Source organism: Trichogramma pretiosum, unplaced genomic scaffold (assembly GCF_000599845.2).
Source record: "Trichogramma pretiosum strain Unisexual culture from Peru unplaced genomic scaffold, Tpre_2.0 scaffold12, whole genome shotgun sequence".
NCBI classification, from domain to species: domain Eukaryota; kingdom Metazoa; phylum Arthropoda; class Insecta; order Hymenoptera; family Trichogrammatidae; genus Trichogramma; species Trichogramma pretiosum.
In genome coordinates, this window is record NW_019641690.1 from 1,241,115 (window position 1) to 1,259,484 (window position 18,370).

Consider the following 18,370-nt stretch of genomic DNA (forward strand, 5'->3'; position numbering starts at 1 on the left):
TTTTGAGAGATGCAAGCCGTTTGCGTATTATTCTATATGCATAAAACATGATCCATGTTCGATAGAGAATAATCAATTTAAGCACATTTCCTCTTGGTGCGCTCAATTTATGTATTAAATATGAATGTAGCATCTATAGTAAGGTGCAATATTCAACTTAATTGGCTTAATTGCAGTAAATCAAACAAATACCCCTCCATTATATCATCATACATTGATTAAACACTACAGTTTATAGATTATGTTTATACCCAATGCCAGACACGATAAAATCTTCCGTGTATCTGTTTCGATATGAACTATGATCTAAATTTACGTAAACTTAATTTAGTTAAATAAAACAAGTGATTTTAACAATATTTTCTTATTTATTTATATCAAAATTGATTTCGATTTACATTTGTTGTTAATATCTATTGTATTTACATTATGAAAATTATTTTTTCAATAGATCTTTCATAAGCACGGTTCTTCTTACAGCATTGCTGTAACCTTCTTTAAAAATATAAGTTATATCGGTCCTAAACAACTGCATTTTATCCTTTAAATTCTGCTTTTCTTGTTCTGCCATTGAAATTTTCTCTGAACTAACGATTCCCAGTTCTTTTTCTTTGGCTTGTTTTGCTTTCAACTTTTCTTGTCCAGCTTGTTGAAAGGCACGGAAAAAGTTTCGACATTTCTGAAATATTTAATTTATTAATACTTGATCAAATTCATAAAATGAAGCGATTGCACGTTGTATTTAATTTATGTATGAAAAAACGATTCAATATATTCCTACAATTTCTCGACTTATATTATGATTCATATACACTATTTGCCACAAGTGAATAGTTTGAGGCTTTTTTTCAATGCATAATTACAAACATTTTGATAAATCCACATTATACAGAGTAAAGAATTACAACTTTCAATCTTTTTATAATTCTTGGCGAGAAATGAAATTTTCGAAAAAGTTAAATGAATACTAAAAGAATAATAAAATCATTATCGTGCATGATACATTAATTTTATATTCTTGTTTGAACGAATAAATCTTTAGAGATATGAAGTAAATTGAGTGAAGTAACGCGTTACTATAAGCTGAGCGTTTGCGTCATTAAGCGTTTGAGATGTCGGGAATTTTGATGCATCATCCCAGGATACAATGTACGTGTAATGTATACAAGAGAAAAATCGGCAGAAGCTATTTGGGAAGCAGTTTTTCATTGTACTGCCTTATTGAAGCGAGATAGTACTCGATGGCCAGCGGCTGAGTATCCGGTTCTCAGCTATACGGGGACAAGCGACTCAAGGTGTCCGTCGAGCGTCATTAATCCAGACTAGAGAGAGAACAAAAGCAGGCCATAAATCCCGATGACTAGATACTTTGGCTCGATTCGATCTTGGAATCTCATGTTGGGAATTTAGCGAAGACACCGCCCCAGCTATTAGGAAGCCGGGTCGCGTGGCGCACTTATTGCGGAACGAGCGGCAACATCCGGAAGCGCGTCAGCGTCTTTGTCTGCTCCATAAAACGAATTAACTCGATCATTGGCGTCTTCTTACGGTAGCATCGATAATCGACTTGCGTATACTTGGGCAAAAGCTCGGTGCGGCGGGCTAGCGCGGTGGTGCGGGGGGGCATCAGTCGAGACAGAGAGAGAGAGCGCGTAATGGGCGCCGATGTAAGTAGAAGCAAACTTGGGCTCGCTGCGCGCCAACTCAGGGAGGAGGGGCTTTGAGAAGAGCTTGCAATAGGGGTATTATATTCCCCCTTGGAGAGGTCGGGCTATCATAATATAAATTAGCTCATATGGGCTCGTTCTCTCTCTCTCTCTCGCTCTTGCGCACTCACTCCCTCTCCCTCTAGCTGCACGATAACGCGCATCCCCTCTGTGTAAAGCGTTGCACCGTAAGGGATCTGGCTCGTGGCCTCGAGTACCTCGGGATTCACTATTCATACACGCGACAATTAGATAGGCATTACTCGACGCTGTTTCCCAGTCCCTACTCCGCATAGTTGGCTCTATGTGCTTGCATGCATACGCGTACACATGTACACGCGCTTACTAAACTACTGCACATACAAGAGGCTTGGGTATATATAAGTAAAGCGAGCGAAAGAGAGTAGTGGAAGCGCTGCTGCTGCTGCTGCTGCTGCTGCTGCCTCTACTGCTTGAGTCAACCCCTAAGCTAGTGCAAACACGTTTTAATAGAGATTCGCTTGAGCGGTTATAATAGCCTTGCGGATACGAAGCAGCTTCGCCTCATTCACCCCATCTCGCTGCTACGACGCACATATGCCTGTGTGTGCGTGCAATATGTGCAGTATATACACACACGCGTCAGCGAGCTCTCCTTATAAATGTACTCTTTTTATTCTGCCAACGACCAAGACCGAATAATGAGCTCCCGCCATTTAGTTAGGCTGGTTACATTCTCGCAAATAAGAGACCTGGCGAGCTCCTCTCGCGACGATGACTAGCTTCTTTGTGCGCGCCCACTCCGCCAACCCGTGACAAAACTGATAGTGCCTGCTTTTGTCCGCTTTTCCCGCCGCTACTATCTCCGAGCCAGTCTCCTTATTTTCGTATTCATCGATAGCTGCCAAGGGCTTTGACTTTTTCCTTTGCTTAAGTGAAAATGCCTGTAGTATTTAAACTTTTTTCTTCTTCTGTGTAAAAAGAGCTTTTTATACCTGCGGATGTCACGGTGCTGATAATTTTTCTTTCATTGGCTCGTGATGAGTTTCGAGCATTCGCGTTTGAAAAAAAGGTAAGGCGAGACTCGCACTTATGAATCCTATCGCTTTCGCGTGTACTAAAGAATAGAGTTTTGAATTAGTATTAAGAAAAATAAGCACCCCCCGAGCGCGTGGATGACAAAAAATGTATCGCCCAAACTAATCTTGAAGAAATTCTACACTAGTTTCGTAGCCAATGATTATCGATGAAAGTTCAAATAGGATTTTATGGTCGAATGAACATTTAGTCGTTTGTGGCACACACATATCACTATGACAAAAGTCAATAAAAAAGTTAAGATTGAATTTTACCTAACTTCATTCTTGATTTAAAGCTTTTACTCTGATAAAATATCTGATAAGATATAATAAACGGGAGTTTATTTGAAATGGTTTCGATTTCACGAATGAACTATTCATCACGTACCTTTTCAGCAGTTGGTTCAATTTGCACTGGATTAAGTGTTCTTAAATGACTCGGAACATTATCGCTCGATTGAGAAGCTTGCGAAGCAGATCCAGACTTAGATGCACCGGATTTTGATCCACTTTCCATTGATTTTTGGGCTGACGGATTTTGGTTCGTTGGTTCGCCACTGGCAATGGCAGCTCGCTGCAATCTTGTAACTTCCAATTCTTGAATAACAATCTGTTTGACAGCGTGAGACAATGATTTGTGAGAATTGCACTGAGGGAATACGCCTATGTCCCATATATTTCTAAAATAATGTAAAGTATTTTAGTACACATACAAGAAATTCGATATTTAAAAAAATGCCCAGAAAATACTCACGGATCAAGATAATATTGGTAACCACCTTCAGGTTTTTTTATTTGAGTAAATGTAAGACCGAAATCCAACATTGTATCAACCAAACGCCTCAGTTCTTCTTTTTCTTTATTTGAGTAAAGCTGCGCATTCACGGAACGTAGTTGAGGACACAGTAGGTCTGGCAGATACGGCAAAACCTCTGTTACAAGTGCATTTTTGTCGAGTTTACTTTTCTTTTTTATCAATGAAAGTACAGCTTGATTTCGTTCAATTTTTTGATTAACCTGAAAATTATATTTTAGCATGAGTATTTTCAATCTCATCTGAAGTAACTACTTATATCGTTACGTGATCATTTTTCAACAAATAGTCTTCGTTTTTTAAACGTGGCAATGATTTACTCAGTTAAGTTGCATTAACAATTTTATAAAAAAAGTCTCTGATCAGAAATTGAAGGTATATTCAGTGATATCACGGCGTCTTTATCTTAAACTAACGAGTCTTTTCAGGGTTCTCTGAATGAGATGAGAAAATGGACCGTCAAGTTAGTTAAAAATCACGAGAAGAAGCCTTGACGAGGCGTGTGTGAATGTGTGCGTCGAAATAAAAGTCGAGGCCAAAATGATAAAAAAGCGGTTTCGAGTAAGAAAAGGGCCCTGCATTTGAAACGAATACGGGCATGAAAAATGCAAAAGTCAACGATTAATCTTCGTTGAGTTACAAGGGTGCGATTTAAACGCTTTTATTTTCAACCTCGTTCTCTAAATTCTGTCATAAGACGCAAAGACTGCACCAAAAATGTAAAATGAGTTGATTCAAGCTTATAACGTAGATACGGAGCTGCAATATTTCAATAAAGCTCGCTACACGCGCACATTCTCTGCTACTTACACAAGTGCACGATGCTAAAATAAACAATCCTGCTGTGTAAGCTGATGAAAAGGCAGTGTAAACACGAGTGAAGCGAGCTCTTCACGAAAAAACCGTCGTATAACTTTTTCATTCGTGAAGCTAATGCATTTTTTGTTAGTTTACTCATGCACTCGTAGTCCAATATAAAGGACATTGACGGATCGCGAAATGAATAAGACTCAGTAATTTTAAAGCTCTGGCAGGCTTTATTATGAAAAAATTTTCAGGGTTGGGTATCAAGTCTTTAAAAATGTGCAGAAGTTTACATTCAATATTAACGCGCTATTACCTACGATTTTGTAATTTTTGTTCAATTTTAAGTGACGGAAAGCATACAATTATCATTTAATCACTCATTCTATTTTGAATAAAAAAGGGCCAAGAAATGATCGTTGTAAGACTTAAAGTCACAATTGAATCATTGATTGTCGAAAGTTCTTAATTTTATTTTACACATTGTACTGAATCAGTTTACTGAAAACAAAGCACATTTGGCCCAATTGTCAATGAACGGTTCGACATTTTGTACAGATCGAAAAATCTTTCCAGGAATTTCTAAGAAAAGAGGGTTCTCAGACTAGTTAATATCGTTATGCACAAACAAAAAACGTTACCGAAAATTCTTTCCCTCGAATATTCCCCAATGAATAGAAGAACTTAGACGTTCGAGACATGGCAAGGGTGAACGAATGCGACGATCATTAAGCCGCGGAAGGACTCCAACGTAGCCGCAGTAGGCTACGCGCGATCTGTTAGTGCGAGAACATACGAAAAGGTTTCTGATGCCACACTCACTGCGATGAATAATTCAGTCTCTCATTAGGGCGATAAAAACAAGCCGACGAATAGCCCGTCTGTGTAACCTCGGCCAAGGGAGGCACAGGCGTACACTCGCAGCTATATAGAATGACACGGCAGACGAGATTCGTCTAATTTTTTGTATCGCTCAAGCCTCGCTTGGAAATACACGTGGCAGGGAAAACCTTCCACGCGTAAAAGTAGCGCGCGAATGCGAGCTCGGTGCAATTATTTGTGAAATTAGCCTACACGAGCTATAACGCATACAGCCGCGCGCAGCCTCTTCACGCGTGATTATGCGCGGGGGCGAGGGGGGAAGAGAATAGCACAAGTACCACTAGATACAGAGTACCTGAATCTGCGTTCTACGTCTACGTGTATATAATAGAACGAGCGCAAACACACGGGGCGCACTCAGCAGGCTTAGAGTCGGGCACTCGCTGCTGCTGTGCTCTGTTTCGTTTTCGAATATTATTATCAGGCAGCAGTCTCATTCCTTAAAAGCCTTCCTCTCTCTCTCGCTCTCGTTCCCTCTTCTCAGCCATCACTGTGGATAATTAGTGCAATGCGCTTGGCTAGCATTAATTATTAGTCTTTCTAATTAGCGCGCTCTGATAAATCAAAAAGCACGTCCACGTCGCGTTGTTTCGTTAGCGTTAACCCGCGCAAACTGCTGCTACTGCTGCTGCGACTGTTGTTACTATTGTTACGGACCCATTAACATTATTGCGCTTTGCTCGCTTGCAGCTGTAGCAACTTTGGCCATAAATAACGTGTGTCGCGACTCGCCCGCGCGCTTTAACCCTGCCCCTGTCACTGCCCCTACTACTGTACCATTACTTATACTCTTACACTCTCTGAAATGGCATAAATTGCTGCCTTTTTAAACTTTACACTTTTTAGACCGTTGTTTCTTTTATCATACCTCGAATGTGGTTGATGGAAAAGAAATCTTGGGCATCTGAGGGCTCGCTAAACCCAAATGCCACGCAATGAACGCAAAATTCGTGTATGGCATCAGCATCCAACTCTGATGTTCCATAACTGCTCTATTCATGATGTCATAGTATTCGAACCAATCCAAAGATTTTGATACAGTTGAGAGCTTACTTCTACAGTTGTTTGGATAGTTGTGAAATATACCCTGCGCCAATCTTTCGGACTCGCCTAGAATGTAGATATTTTACTCGTTTTATATCTCTGATTGGTTTACTTTTTTAACCCTTTAACGCCCGAAGTGACCATTTTTGGACAACATTTATAGCGATGAATTACACCGACTAAAAATTGTTTAAAAAAACTTTTCAGACATCATTTCTCACGTAAAATTTAATGTACTTTTGGAATCCGGGGTCAAAATGAAAAAAAAATTATTCAATAAAAAGTTATAAACAATTTTGTAAAAAAAAACATGAAATTTCGAGAAAAAAATCTTGTTCAACTCAAATTTCAACACGGAAAGAAGGTTCCCTCGTGGGTCTCACGCATATAAATTTGATCAATAGCATGTATATTTTATTGTAAAACAGTTATAATGACGAAATTCAAAATGGCGATCATAAATTCGGCTCTCGAAGACCTGTATGTCATAAAATGATTTCGACAATTTTTAACTCGATAACCATCAACTTTACGAGAAAAAGTTGTAGAATAAAGAGTGTTTATAATTGATCAAAGAACATGCCTGAATTTTTTCAGAATTTTTGGAGCGATTTTTGGATTTCTGGATAACACCATTTCTTCAAAAATCCAAAAATCGTTCCAAAAAATTCTGAAAAAAATCAGGCGTGTTCTTTAATCAATTATAAACCCTTTTTGTTCTATAACTTTTTCTCGTAAAGTTGATGGTTATTGAGTTAAAAATTCTTGAACTTTCGGTTTTATTTTTGATTTTTGATTTTGGCTGAGAACGTTCGGTGTAATTCATCGCTATAAATGTTGTCCAAAAATGGTCACTTCGGGCGTTAAAGGGTTAATGTAAATTTTATGTTTAAAAAAAAAGTATAATTATCATACCTTGATGTACAATCGTCATGACTTTTTTCGCTCTTTCGGAATCGGGTAGAGATCCGCGTCGATCTGTTGGTATACGCATTAGTTCTTTCCAACAATCGAACAAACCCTTACGTGTTTCTTTGAGGCCAAGAGTAAGATCTTTGAGCATATTCGATCTACCTCCTGTGTACTGTAATATACCGAGACAAGCTCTAATATCGCAACCCGATTTATGGACCAACTCCAATAATAATCTTCCATCGATACTTAAACCTTCTTTGCGTACGATTTCGCTCAAGCGTTCAACTAAATTTGATGAACTTATCTCAGGTACATTTAACACTAAGGCCATTTGTCTCAACGGTCTGTAATAAAAAAAAATTATTATTAATGGTAATGCTTTTATTCAGGCTAGATGAAAATATTAATTAATACCTCAAAGATGGTGCATATAAATCATTGCAAATACAAATAATCGGTCGTTTGCATCCAAGGTTATTTTTAACAACTTTATCTTTTTTTCCTTTTGGAGCCAATTTACCATGAATAAATTTTAAAAGTAACTCTATTGAAGCTGCAGGAGCCCCATCAATTTCATCCAGTACTAAGCAGTTTGGTCTTTTTTCCTCATCAATGACAGCTTTCATTTGAGTTGATGAGAGCAAAGCTTCCCTATTAATTGTAATTTTTACTAATATAAAAGGGAAAAATCTGAGAATAATTTATGCAAAATTATTTACCTGAATGCTTCAGGACCTCTGTCATCACTAGCATTTAATTCAACTATACTGTATCCAGCATGCCTTGCTGATATATGAGCTAATGTAGTTTTACCTAATCCAGGAGGCCCAGTAAGTAGAGCTATTCTCTGAGTTGGAAAACCGTTTTTATCTAGATCAGGAACAAGATCTTCTTTTTTAAATTTATTTTTAAATTTGGTAACAGGTGCTGGTTTATTTGGACGTATTATAGTATCTTTATCAAAAACAACTTTGTCCCATAATTTCAGCCAATAAAGCAATGATCTATTGACAGATTCATCTGATAGTAGCTCCAAGTATCGTGTTGGTTTATATTTATCCACCCATAATTGATTACTAGAATTTTCTTTGCGAGCAGAAACTAATGGTTTTAATAATGCTTTTTCTCTATTTTTTTCTAACTATAAAAAAAAAAAAAATTAGTTAAATGAACATACACATATTAATTGTGTTTTGCTTCAAGAAAATACTTACAATATTTTCTGCTTCTTCCTTCAACTGAGAGAATGATTTAAACAAATTTTTTGATTTTGAACGATCAACTTTAATAGATTGCATGCTTCGATCACAGACTTTCACATAAAATCGTTCTCCATCAGTATAACGGGTGACTGCAACAAAATTATGCATAGGAACTCTTTTTGTTATAGAGTTTACTTTTCTGAAAATAGTAAAATAATATCAAGTTAATGATTAATATTTTGTTAAATATAACTCAATGTCACTTCTTACTTTTTTCTTGATGTATTTCCACCATTTTTTGAGTCTTTCCTATGTAAGTTATTTCTTCTTTCAAGAATTAATTTCATTACTTCTTCAGGTTGGTCCCATCGTGGTTTTTTTCTATCGTGTGAACCATAAATATCTGTAAAACATTGAGCAGTGAATACATTTCTATAATAATAAAATATTATACATAACTTTCAATATTTGTTTACCACTATCCAAATCAATAATTCCCTTTGATGTTGATGGGATATCGCATTCAATTTGATTAATAGATCTCTTTTTTGAATTGTCAAAAGATGTAGATGCATTGGATGAACTACCGATAACAACAGTGGTAGATTGTGAACCATTACTTTTAGTTCCAAATAAATTTTTTACCACAGGATCAAAAGATGTAGATGCATTGGATGAACTACCGTTAACCACAGTGGTAGATTGTAAACCATTACTTTTAGTTCCAAATAAATTTTTTACCACAGGATCTTTAGTACCATTATGATTATTAGTTGATCCTTGTTGCGTCAACTGTGTTGACCCTTGTTGTGAATCAATTGTCACATTTTTTCCTGTAGTTACTGTTTGGCTTTTTTGATTTTGTATTTGTTGATTAATTTCCGATTGTGGTGTAGATTGAGTTGTTGATTTTTTCGCTTCAGCTTCTGAAAGAATTTAATTTTCGATTTTAGGAAAACAAAATTTGACATTTGAAGTTTCAATATCGTACAGGTTAGAATACCAATGTTTACCTTCGATTTCTCGTAGTACTTCGAGTTCTTCAGCATACATCAACTCATATTCATCTTCTGGATTAGGAAATTCATCCATGATGAATTATAAAAAATTACTATTATTCTTACACCTTGCACTATTTTCACAAACTAGACTAGAACGTTAAGTTCGCACGTTTCAACAGGTTTGTTTTTCATTACTTTCCCGCGAATTCTGCTATTTGGCCGGCGAATGCTTGCAACTGCAGATCTCATGTGTCTCTATACTAATTATACCAATACATAGTATACCATGTAATTATGACATATATATTTGTAAAAATTATTGACAATAGTCATTGATGTTTTTTGCTCAAGAGAATTGAAAACAGATGCAAATTTTTAAAAAATTTTATTATCAACAATAAAAGATTAAATATAAAATGAATAATTTAATTTACAATTTAAGTATCATGTTCAAAAATAACGGAAGCATCGAAGATTTTACCAAAGTGAAGGTGAAGCATAATCTTCTCTTTGACGTTCAATACCATTTATGACTCGGTAATATTGTTGACTAAAAAGTGCTGAACTAGCTAAACTCAAGATTTACTTATGTCGTTTTATGGTATTAAATTCTTTCTCAGTGCATTTTGCACACCATAAAATAATTTGTTAATATCTCATTTTTAAATTATAATGCATCATTGATAACAAAATGTTTACCTGTTAGAAATTAGATATGAGATACAAAATGTTATCGATATCATGGCAAGCGTGGCAAAAACACTGCGAGCCGAGCAACGCAGCATGGAAGTCATGCACGCGACACACGTACATAAAACAAAAACGAACGCAGCTCTCAGTACTCACTAAAATTACTAACAAAAATTTAACGTAAATTACTAACAAAAATTTGAAGTGATTTTGAATCCTGGTTTCAAAATATTCTTGGGTGAAAGAGGAGCCTAGCAATGTGCCTCTTATTGTATTGGAAATAATCCTGAAATGATTTATTATCGTATTTATTTATATATAACTTGTAATACAATAAACTTGAAAGAGAATTTAACGATGAACTGCAAATTGAATTTGCATTTCGACTGTGAAAGAGTCGAAAAAAAATTACAGAAAAGTTCGACATCGATATTAGGCTCATAATGATGAAAGTTATGCATGTGAAATATGCGGGAAGAATTTTAAACGAAAGAGTCACTTGAATAGGCACTAATCAATCGGCGCATCAAAATATCATCTACTTAGATAATACACACGGCAAGGCATTTTCACGAAGGTTTTATCTAAAAATCCATGTTGATTTCAGGCACAATGTTACCACAAATGTACGTAATATTTGCGGAAAAACATTCACTCGAAAGGGTAGTCTCAATGCTCACATCGCCTCGGTGCATGAAGGTACATTGTTGTGAAAAATAGAAATGCATTAAAAGAAAAATATGTAAATATTCTTTAAAAACATATAATCATTAATAACAAAGAATCGTATTTATTGATTCTACGCAATCAAAAATGGATTGACAGCGAGTTTTGATTTTTATTATTTCCGTACGCTAAAAACATGGTTCTCTGTCCGGAAATAGATAAGATACGTTGATGAACTCCTTTCTTGTATAAATCGTAAACGGATTTTATGACCCACGAATATTAGAGACTACTATATTTTCCAAAAAAGTAAACAAAAATACATGCAATATTACTGAAAGATTCATGTTTTTTTCTTTATACTTTATCTTTACAAACTTGAATGAGAACCATTTCTACTAGTGAAATAAATATTAGAATCATTAAGGAACAAGTTTTGCTTTAAATTAATGAAATTAAAACACATTTAAAATGTTTCAAATTTATTATATGTTATTATTTATGTTGTATTACAATAATACGTAGTATTTACAATACGATAAGATCTTGTAGAGTTCTAGAAAAATGATCTTGAATTACGGACAAATTCTCGCCAAAGAAAGAAAATGTCTTTCGAAAACAGGCTACTTTTCGCTTGTTGATATTTTTATATATTTGCGCCTGCAAATTTTATAGATACAAGATAACAGATCGTACTTATCTTAATTACATTCTCATCATAATTATAATTAATCAAAATTTTTCACGATTCTTTTATTTGAATTACCGACGAGTCACAGCATTGGTTGGCTTATCTAAGACAACACCTTAACTCGAACTAACTACATCAATTCACATTTCGCAAAAGCTATGCAAATACTATACAATGCGAAATAAATGTGGTCCATGAACCAAGAATCTATCAATATTTCTATAATACTGCATTTAGCCTATATAGTGACTCGAACGGCTTTTCGTGTTACGTACATTAAATATATATTTTTATATATAAATTGACACAAAAATTAATGGAAATTGGTAAAATTCCAAAGTCCTTCCGTATAACGTGCTCCTTTTTTCGATTAACAAACTGACATTCACATTAAATATGCTATTTCATTATATGCATACAAACCATATATCATTTTTTTATTATTAAGTTTAACTTTATACATTGCAAACCAGCAAACTCGATAAAACTATAATTATAACTAATGACAATATCGCGACTGTGTCTTTGCAAACTACAAAATACCGCCAGAAGAGTCTTGCATCAATTAAAATTTCCACGATGTGATGTTTTAATTGCTTTGTTTCAATTATTATTTTATGCGATGTACTACACAATGAGTGCATGAAAAGATTCGGTTGAACGCACTGCATCATACATTTTATTGAGATTCAGAGGATTTAAATGAACAAAACTGATAAAACATGAATATATTACGACACAACACGAATATTTTTATAGACGTGAGTTATGATTTGTAAGAAAAAATACCTGATCGGATCCGGCCAGACCACAGCATTTCTTTTATACGACATGCACAAAAATTGGTAGAAAAAACTCGGAACTGTTCAAGATAAACAATAAAAAAATTCATTTACAAATGAACATGACAAAAATAAACAAAAAAAACATACAATAATAAATATACAATACGAAATATAACAATGCTTAAATGCTTATGCAAAATCGAAGGCTACGTTCGAGTCGAGCATTCGCATGATCGATGATAGTAAACTATATGACTAGAAATGATTGCTCTAACTCGCGAAGGGCAATAGCTTTTGGTGAATATTAAACTTAGACTTCGGTAGTTCGTCCATAAGGCGGATTGTTAGGCGCGATATTGGTACCACTAGCTACGACTATCGTTGTGCCCGGTTCTTCGCTGTGAGAAAGTTTACGCTCCCGTTTATTGAAGAGACCCCCAAGAAACGATGGTGGCTGTTGCTGTTGCTGTTGCTGTTGCTGTGGTTGTTGTTGTTGTAGTTGCTGTGGATGCGTTTGCTGCTGTTGTTGCTGAAGATGATGCATATTAATGATACCACCCTTGGCTACTGCCAATCCTGGCTGTGCTACTGTGACCATTGCTTTAGCACCTTGACTCATTGAACTGGCTGACGTCGATTGAAACGAAATTGACATACCACTGTCCAATGATCCAACACTACCTCTCCGTTGAGGTTTCTCTCCAGCAACTAAAAATATGAAATTTTTAAACATTATACAATTACGTCATGGGTAAAGGATTATTTTTGTACACGAAACAAAAATGTTAACTTACATTGCTCATGAATATCTAGTAAGGAGTTGCTGAGTGCCGATCGTTTGAGCTGTGAATCAGTTTCGATAACGTCACTGCGTTCAGAACAAGAACCAGGACACGGACAAACTTCGACGTCAGCTACACCAGAGTCACGATTTTCGGCGCTGCTTCGGGCTCCTCTGCTGCTCTTTTGTCTCTCCAACTCGCTTTCGATTCGCAATGTTTCCATTTCGTCCATTTCGCTAATAGATTCTCTCAGGTCTTCCACAAATTTGCAGCGGTCGTGCTCGTTTCGAGCATTAAATGTGACTAGTACCTTATTGTCTACGCGTTGTGACAGTCTAATTCCGTATGGATAATCTGAAAGAAAATTTAGAAAAATTTAATTATTTTTAGAAGCAAGAATTTATTAAAGGGAAAAAAGGAAGTTATTGACACTTACGAGAAACTTCGAAAAGGGTAACGACCATGCCACAGAGTGGGAAACTCTGTCTGAACGTGTAGGTGACGCTGCTCTTCTTCTTACTAAGAATCTTCGTAACAACAAGAAGATCGTTGAAAAGGAATACCTCACGTTGGTGTACACCCGGTCGTTCCTTTTTATTAATGTCGGGTATTTCGTAAAGCCTGCAGTAGCACACAAGGCGTCGATGAGGCAGAGCCATGTTGGGCTTTTTACCGACAATAGTAGCCTGAACTTTCATGACCTGGGTGACGTGATCGGAGCCAGGCTTGAACTCGTTGGCCTTGACGCGCTCGTAAATGCCAACGAGAATGTCGCGGTCGATATCTCCGCAGTCGTCGATACCTCGCAGATTCTTAATGAAGTCGTCGAGACGCATTCGGCGCTCGGGCTTGAGGTTCGGTGTGTGAAGATCGGTGTTGAGCATGATGATGGCAAAAGCAAGGACAAAAATAGTATCCGGTGAGCGTAGTCGCGACACGACTTCGGGATTGCATTGGCAGTAGCGCTGACTGAAAACTTCCATGAGCCGCTCGATCTTCTGAGCTTCGCCGGGCATGCGGAAGTAGCCTTGGAATTTGCGCAGCGCCACGTCCACCTGCATGCCGGCGAGGTCGAGCTCGTGCGAGAAGCACTCGAGCACGGCCATATTGAAGGGATTCTGCAGGTTGCCCAAGTACTCGCCGATCATTTGCTTCGACAGACCCTTGCGACTAATGAGGAAGCGTGCCACGCCCTGGGGTGAGTTCTCGAGGAAGCCGCGTCGAATGAGGTAGTTGATGCCGCGCTCGGGCTTCTTGTTGAAGAGATTCAGGCCCACGCGGTACTGCCGCTTTCTTACGGTTTCCGAGACCTTGTAGCTGGTTTGAACTATCACCTCGCCGTGCTCCATCATTGGTAGTTGATAAGTCGATGCGTGCGTGTGACTGCCCATATCTTTGACACTGGTGAGAATAGCGTTACCATCGTTCGCGTGCGCTAGCTCCTGATGTTCTGGCGAACTCGACTGTAATTATAAAAGCATCGATGAGTAAAGGCTTGCTCCATTAGTCCAATCGGCGTCTTATCAGTTAAGATTGTCGTGGAAAAACTTACCATTGGCTTGTGCTTCCAGACGGGGGACGCCCGTTGCGGGTCGCCCTCGGAGCTCTCGCAGTTGGTGGAATCGCTACCGGAGCTCTGCACGGAGCTGAGACTGCCGTTCTCGACGCTCTTGCTGAGTCCGTTGTGGTGAGGTCGTGGATCGCCCAGGATCGACCGCGAATTGATGGAGGAAGTGCGCTTGGGCACCTCGGGCGGTACCTTCTTGCTGCTGCCGGAGCAAGAACCCGTGGAGGCGCGTCCCACCGAGGTGCGGCCGCTCGAGGCGCTGCTCAGCTGCGACGTGCTGCTCGACCAGTTTTGCTGCTGCAGCGCTTGCTGAGCCAGTGGCACCGTCGAGGGCGACGTGCACGGCGGAGTCGCTCGGTGCGCTTCTCGGGGTGGTGTGTCCTGACGCAGACCACAGAGAGCGTCCTGTTTTCGCGAAAGTAATTTGATTCTTTATTACGCAATTCACTCGTAGTGTTTCAAGTTCAATTCATTTCCAATTATATCAAAATTTATAAGAAAACGTATTAATGATAAAAATTATCTCTACTCGAATAAATCGTTAGAAGAGATATGAAGTGTCTGATCGTTACCTGAGGATTGTAGTAGTACATGCTAGAATTGGCGCTTTCCTGCGAGCTCGATTCCCAGCAAGGACTCGGCGGAGCTTGTTGCTGTTGGCGTCCCGAAGGGCTCGGCGTGTGTCTGACGTGGTTCACCAGTTGATGATGAACAGTTGCGTGATTGGTCAACTGATTCTGCAAGAAGTTCATAGCGAACGTTAGATATCGCAAAGTCGATCGTCGATCGTCGAGTCACGAGCACACGGTCGAAAGCTTACCTGGTGATGAACGGCTGGGATTTGGGTATCGCAGCGGCCGCTCTGGCTTCTGGGCATCGCGTGGGACGAGCCGTCGACGTGGACGATCCCACCGGTGTGACGTCTCTCCCTGAGCGACATGCTTCTCGTTGGCCCGGCTCTGTTGACCGGCGAATGATGCGGCTGCTGCGATTGCACGTAAACCTGACTACTGTGCTGGTAACGCTGCTGCTGCTCGTGCTGCAATTGAGGATGCTGCTGCTGCAGTTGCTGCTGGTGATGATGTATCTGCTGTTGCTGCTGCTCCTCCTGCATTTTGCGGCTCAGTCTCTTCTCGGCCTTGGCCATGGCCGTGATGGCGGCGAACTTCTTCAGCAGGGTGTACCGTCTGAAGGCCCGCTGAATCGTGAGCGCGGCGTTGCGCGCCTTCACGCCGCCGTACTTTCGCTCCAACATCTCGATCTGTTTGTCGAGCAAGTCTTGCGATAACTCGTACCTGTAAAAATGCACACAAGAACACACATTTTAATTCGGTCAGCTTTGGATTCACACGCAGGAGCGATCTTAGGCAATGCTTCGGAGTCGATATTCCGTCGATCGTGATCGATTAGCCAATATGCACTCGTTTATTGAACGCGTACCCAAATAAAAAATTAAGCTTGCGCGTGAGCGAAGCTACGTCAAAATCGAAGGACTTAATACGCTTCATGATTTGCTTTATTTATTTGTGTGCTATATGTAAAATATGCTGCGGCGGCGGCTATTTTTATACGAATTATCGAAACGATTTTACGTGCGGTCATCGGTTTTGAAAAATCATCGATCAAAAGACCAAGAGAGACTAGCTGCCATATGCCTTGTCGAAGCTATCAGCTATTAAGACGAGCGCAAGCGGGATTGTTGTCATTGCTTCTTGTACAGAGCGTGTAAGCTATTATACACGCACGCACACATACGTATACGTGCGCTGTGCGTATAAGCCGAGCCGTTTCAACATGATAGCGGACTTTGATCGGCGCTTCATCGCGTACTTTACGAAACTCTCCTCTCTCTCTCTCTCTATAAACAGCCGCGCGCGCATTACATATTCTACACGGCGACCGCGACGCACGCACGCTTATACATAATAGGCGATTTTGTTTAGACACACACACAGAGATACACGCGACTGTACACAGGTATGTATAAGTATGTACAGCGAGGCAAAGCGAGCTGCTGCTCTATGTTATTTACCCGACTTGCGCAACGACCCAATTACGATGGCTAATCATCCTAGGACTGTCGCAATGGGACTCGACGTTTTTGCAAATCCGATGGCTAGTCATGAAGAGTATTTTACATGTACGAGAGAAAAGTTGGCTCGAATAGAGAAAGGAGTTTTCTATGATATTATTATATTATACTTACGCCGCTTGAAGTCTGCATCGCTTGGTGACGTCGCCGTTGCGCACCGAGGACTTTTTGTGGCAGGACTGCTGATAGGGCGACTGCGGGCCCAGCTGCTGGTGATGATGATGCGGCCCCCCGTAGGCCTGGACGACGCCGCCGCCGCCGACGCCGTAGGCCTGGGGCTCGACCGAGGCGGCCACGCTCGCCCCCACCACGCTCGACGGCACGTAGCTCGTCGGGTGCTGGACGTACTGCTGGTGGTGCTGCGGCTGCACCCCCGGATACGGCGTGTGCGCGTAGTTGCTCTGGCTGTACATGTACTGGCCCGTCATGTACGACGACGACAGGGCGGGCTGGCCCGTGGACGAGTACAGGCCGCTGCCTTTGCTACCCGGCCCCAGTCTGTCCATCTTTTGTGGAAAGCTAAAACATGAAAAATACGGTCGATCGTTAGTCAAAAGTGCAATTACGATATTCAACATTTTTTTTTATACTAAAAAGTACATTTGTATATCGATGCTGCGCGTATCGTTACTCGTTTACAAATTGCTATTAGCTGGGGTAATCTTATCGTGGGACTTGTGGTAGGTAGGCTCGTCATCGGCCATTAGACCGTGCAATTAATGACAATTGGCAGCGAATCTGTGCACGCCTACTTTTGTATTATCGTGAAGCATAACGCACGATTCGATACAAACGAACGGCGATGCACCTCGCTCTCGGGGTCCTGTATACACTGCTGCCCATATTATATGCCTCGGACGTCGTGTGCGATCGCTCGGGGATTTTTCGTCTCCTTCTTTGTAAGGCCTACTGCGCGCGTATATTCGCACTAATGATGGGTTTGCGGCTTTGGTATCATTACGCAGACTATATACACGCGTATTACTATATAGCCAAGGCATATGCCTCGCTTTTTTCATTTCTTTTTCCAGCTGCATCTCACGAAAACTTATATTTTTTATGGCAACGAGTTTGTCGAGTTCGGCCTCTCTCTCTGCGCGCCCTTTTTCGCTCGGCAAGTAGGACGTCGATTTTTGGCGCGCGAACTAATGATATCACGAGTATTTAGGACTTGCACCGTGCAAATATTGTATTATTTAGTACAAGTCAAATATGTGAGCGACTGAAAGCTCGTGTGTTTTATATTCAATGCCAGTCTTGCTTGGACGCGCGCCGGTACGCTTTGATCTGTTATACGGCGCGTGTATACACAGATCTCAATTGAAAAGGCAAGCAATCTTTATAATATCAGTTTTGGTGTCGAGCGGCGATTTCGTTGATTACTCTCGAGCTCAAAGAAAACAATTACCTATGCCTACACACGTATAGGAGTTGAACTTTCGATTGGAAAGAGTACGCGAGTCCGTGAAACGAGACAACTGCTGCCACGCGAATATCGGTCATCGCCGTGGCAAAGTCCGAACGTTCGCACGATTCTATATAGACAATTCGCGCCATATATTTTTGAATTTCGCCAGAATGACGCGAGCTTAAATCCGCGCATGAATGCATACCGAAATCTCCCGTGTAATCCTGAGTCAATGGCGAGGTGACGATCTCGCCGATCAGTTA

At 39.8% G+C, this 18,370-nt stretch overlaps 2 protein-coding genes across 7 annotated transcripts in view; both read right to left on the minus strand.

The window, feature by feature from the left end:
* Positions 1 to 414: 414 nt before the first annotated feature.
* LOC106649739 (chromosome transmission fidelity protein 18 homolog) lies at positions 415 to 9,642 on the minus strand. Its single transcript, XM_014367328.2, has 11 exons — positions 9,439 to 9,642; positions 8,902 to 9,351; positions 8,696 to 8,828; positions 8,438 to 8,624; positions 7,943 to 8,364; positions 7,638 to 7,874; positions 7,224 to 7,567; positions 6,133 to 6,374; positions 3,519 to 3,781; positions 3,153 to 3,444; positions 415 to 679 (listed from the first exon to the last, which is right to left on the minus strand). Exons 1-11 carry the CDS (start codon positions 9,515 to 9,517, stop codon positions 437 to 439), a joined length of 2,892 nt encoding a protein of 963 aa, XP_014222814.1. The 5' UTR covers positions 9,518 to 9,642; the 3' UTR covers positions 415 to 436.
* A 2,487-nt stretch (positions 9,643 to 12,129) lies between these two features.
* LOC106649871 (IQ motif and SEC7 domain-containing protein 1) overlaps positions 12,130 to 18,370 on the minus strand; it is an 83,884-nt gene continuing 77,643 nt past the window's right edge. For 5 of the 6 annotated variants that reach the window (XM_023461853.1, XM_014367567.2, XM_014367565.2 and 2 more), the window contains 7 exons: positions 16,814 to 17,218; positions 15,428 to 15,902; positions 15,180 to 15,344; positions 14,593 to 15,012; positions 13,477 to 14,503; positions 13,053 to 13,394; positions 12,130 to 12,966 (listed from right to left, as the gene is read on the minus strand). In XM_023461853.1, coding sequence (XP_023317621.1) covers positions 12,569 to 12,966; positions 13,053 to 13,394; positions 13,477 to 14,503; positions 14,593 to 15,012; positions 15,180 to 15,344; positions 15,428 to 15,902; positions 16,814 to 17,218 — 3,232 coding nt within the window. In that variant the 3' untranslated portion in view covers positions 12,130 to 12,568. Of the gene's footprint in view, positions 12,967 to 13,052; positions 13,395 to 13,476; positions 14,504 to 14,592; positions 15,013 to 15,179; positions 15,345 to 15,427; positions 15,903 to 16,047; positions 16,312 to 16,813; positions 17,219 to 18,370 lie in introns of those variants that run through there. The other variant, XM_014367569.2, reaches the window with a different exon arrangement.

Coding starts and splice junctions, on each gene's coding strand:
- LOC106649739 (XM_014367328.2), bottom strand. CDS start 9,517: ATGGATGAATTTCCTAATCCAGAAGATGAATATGAGTTGATGTATGCT. Junction 8,829..8,901: donor AATTATTGATTTGGATAGTG/GTAAACAAATAT, acceptor AATGTTTTACAG/ATATTTATGGTTCACACGAT. Junction 8,365..8,437: donor AGGAAGAAGCAGAAAATATT/GTAAGTATTTTC, acceptor TTTTTTTTATAG/TTAGAAAAAAATAGAGAAAA.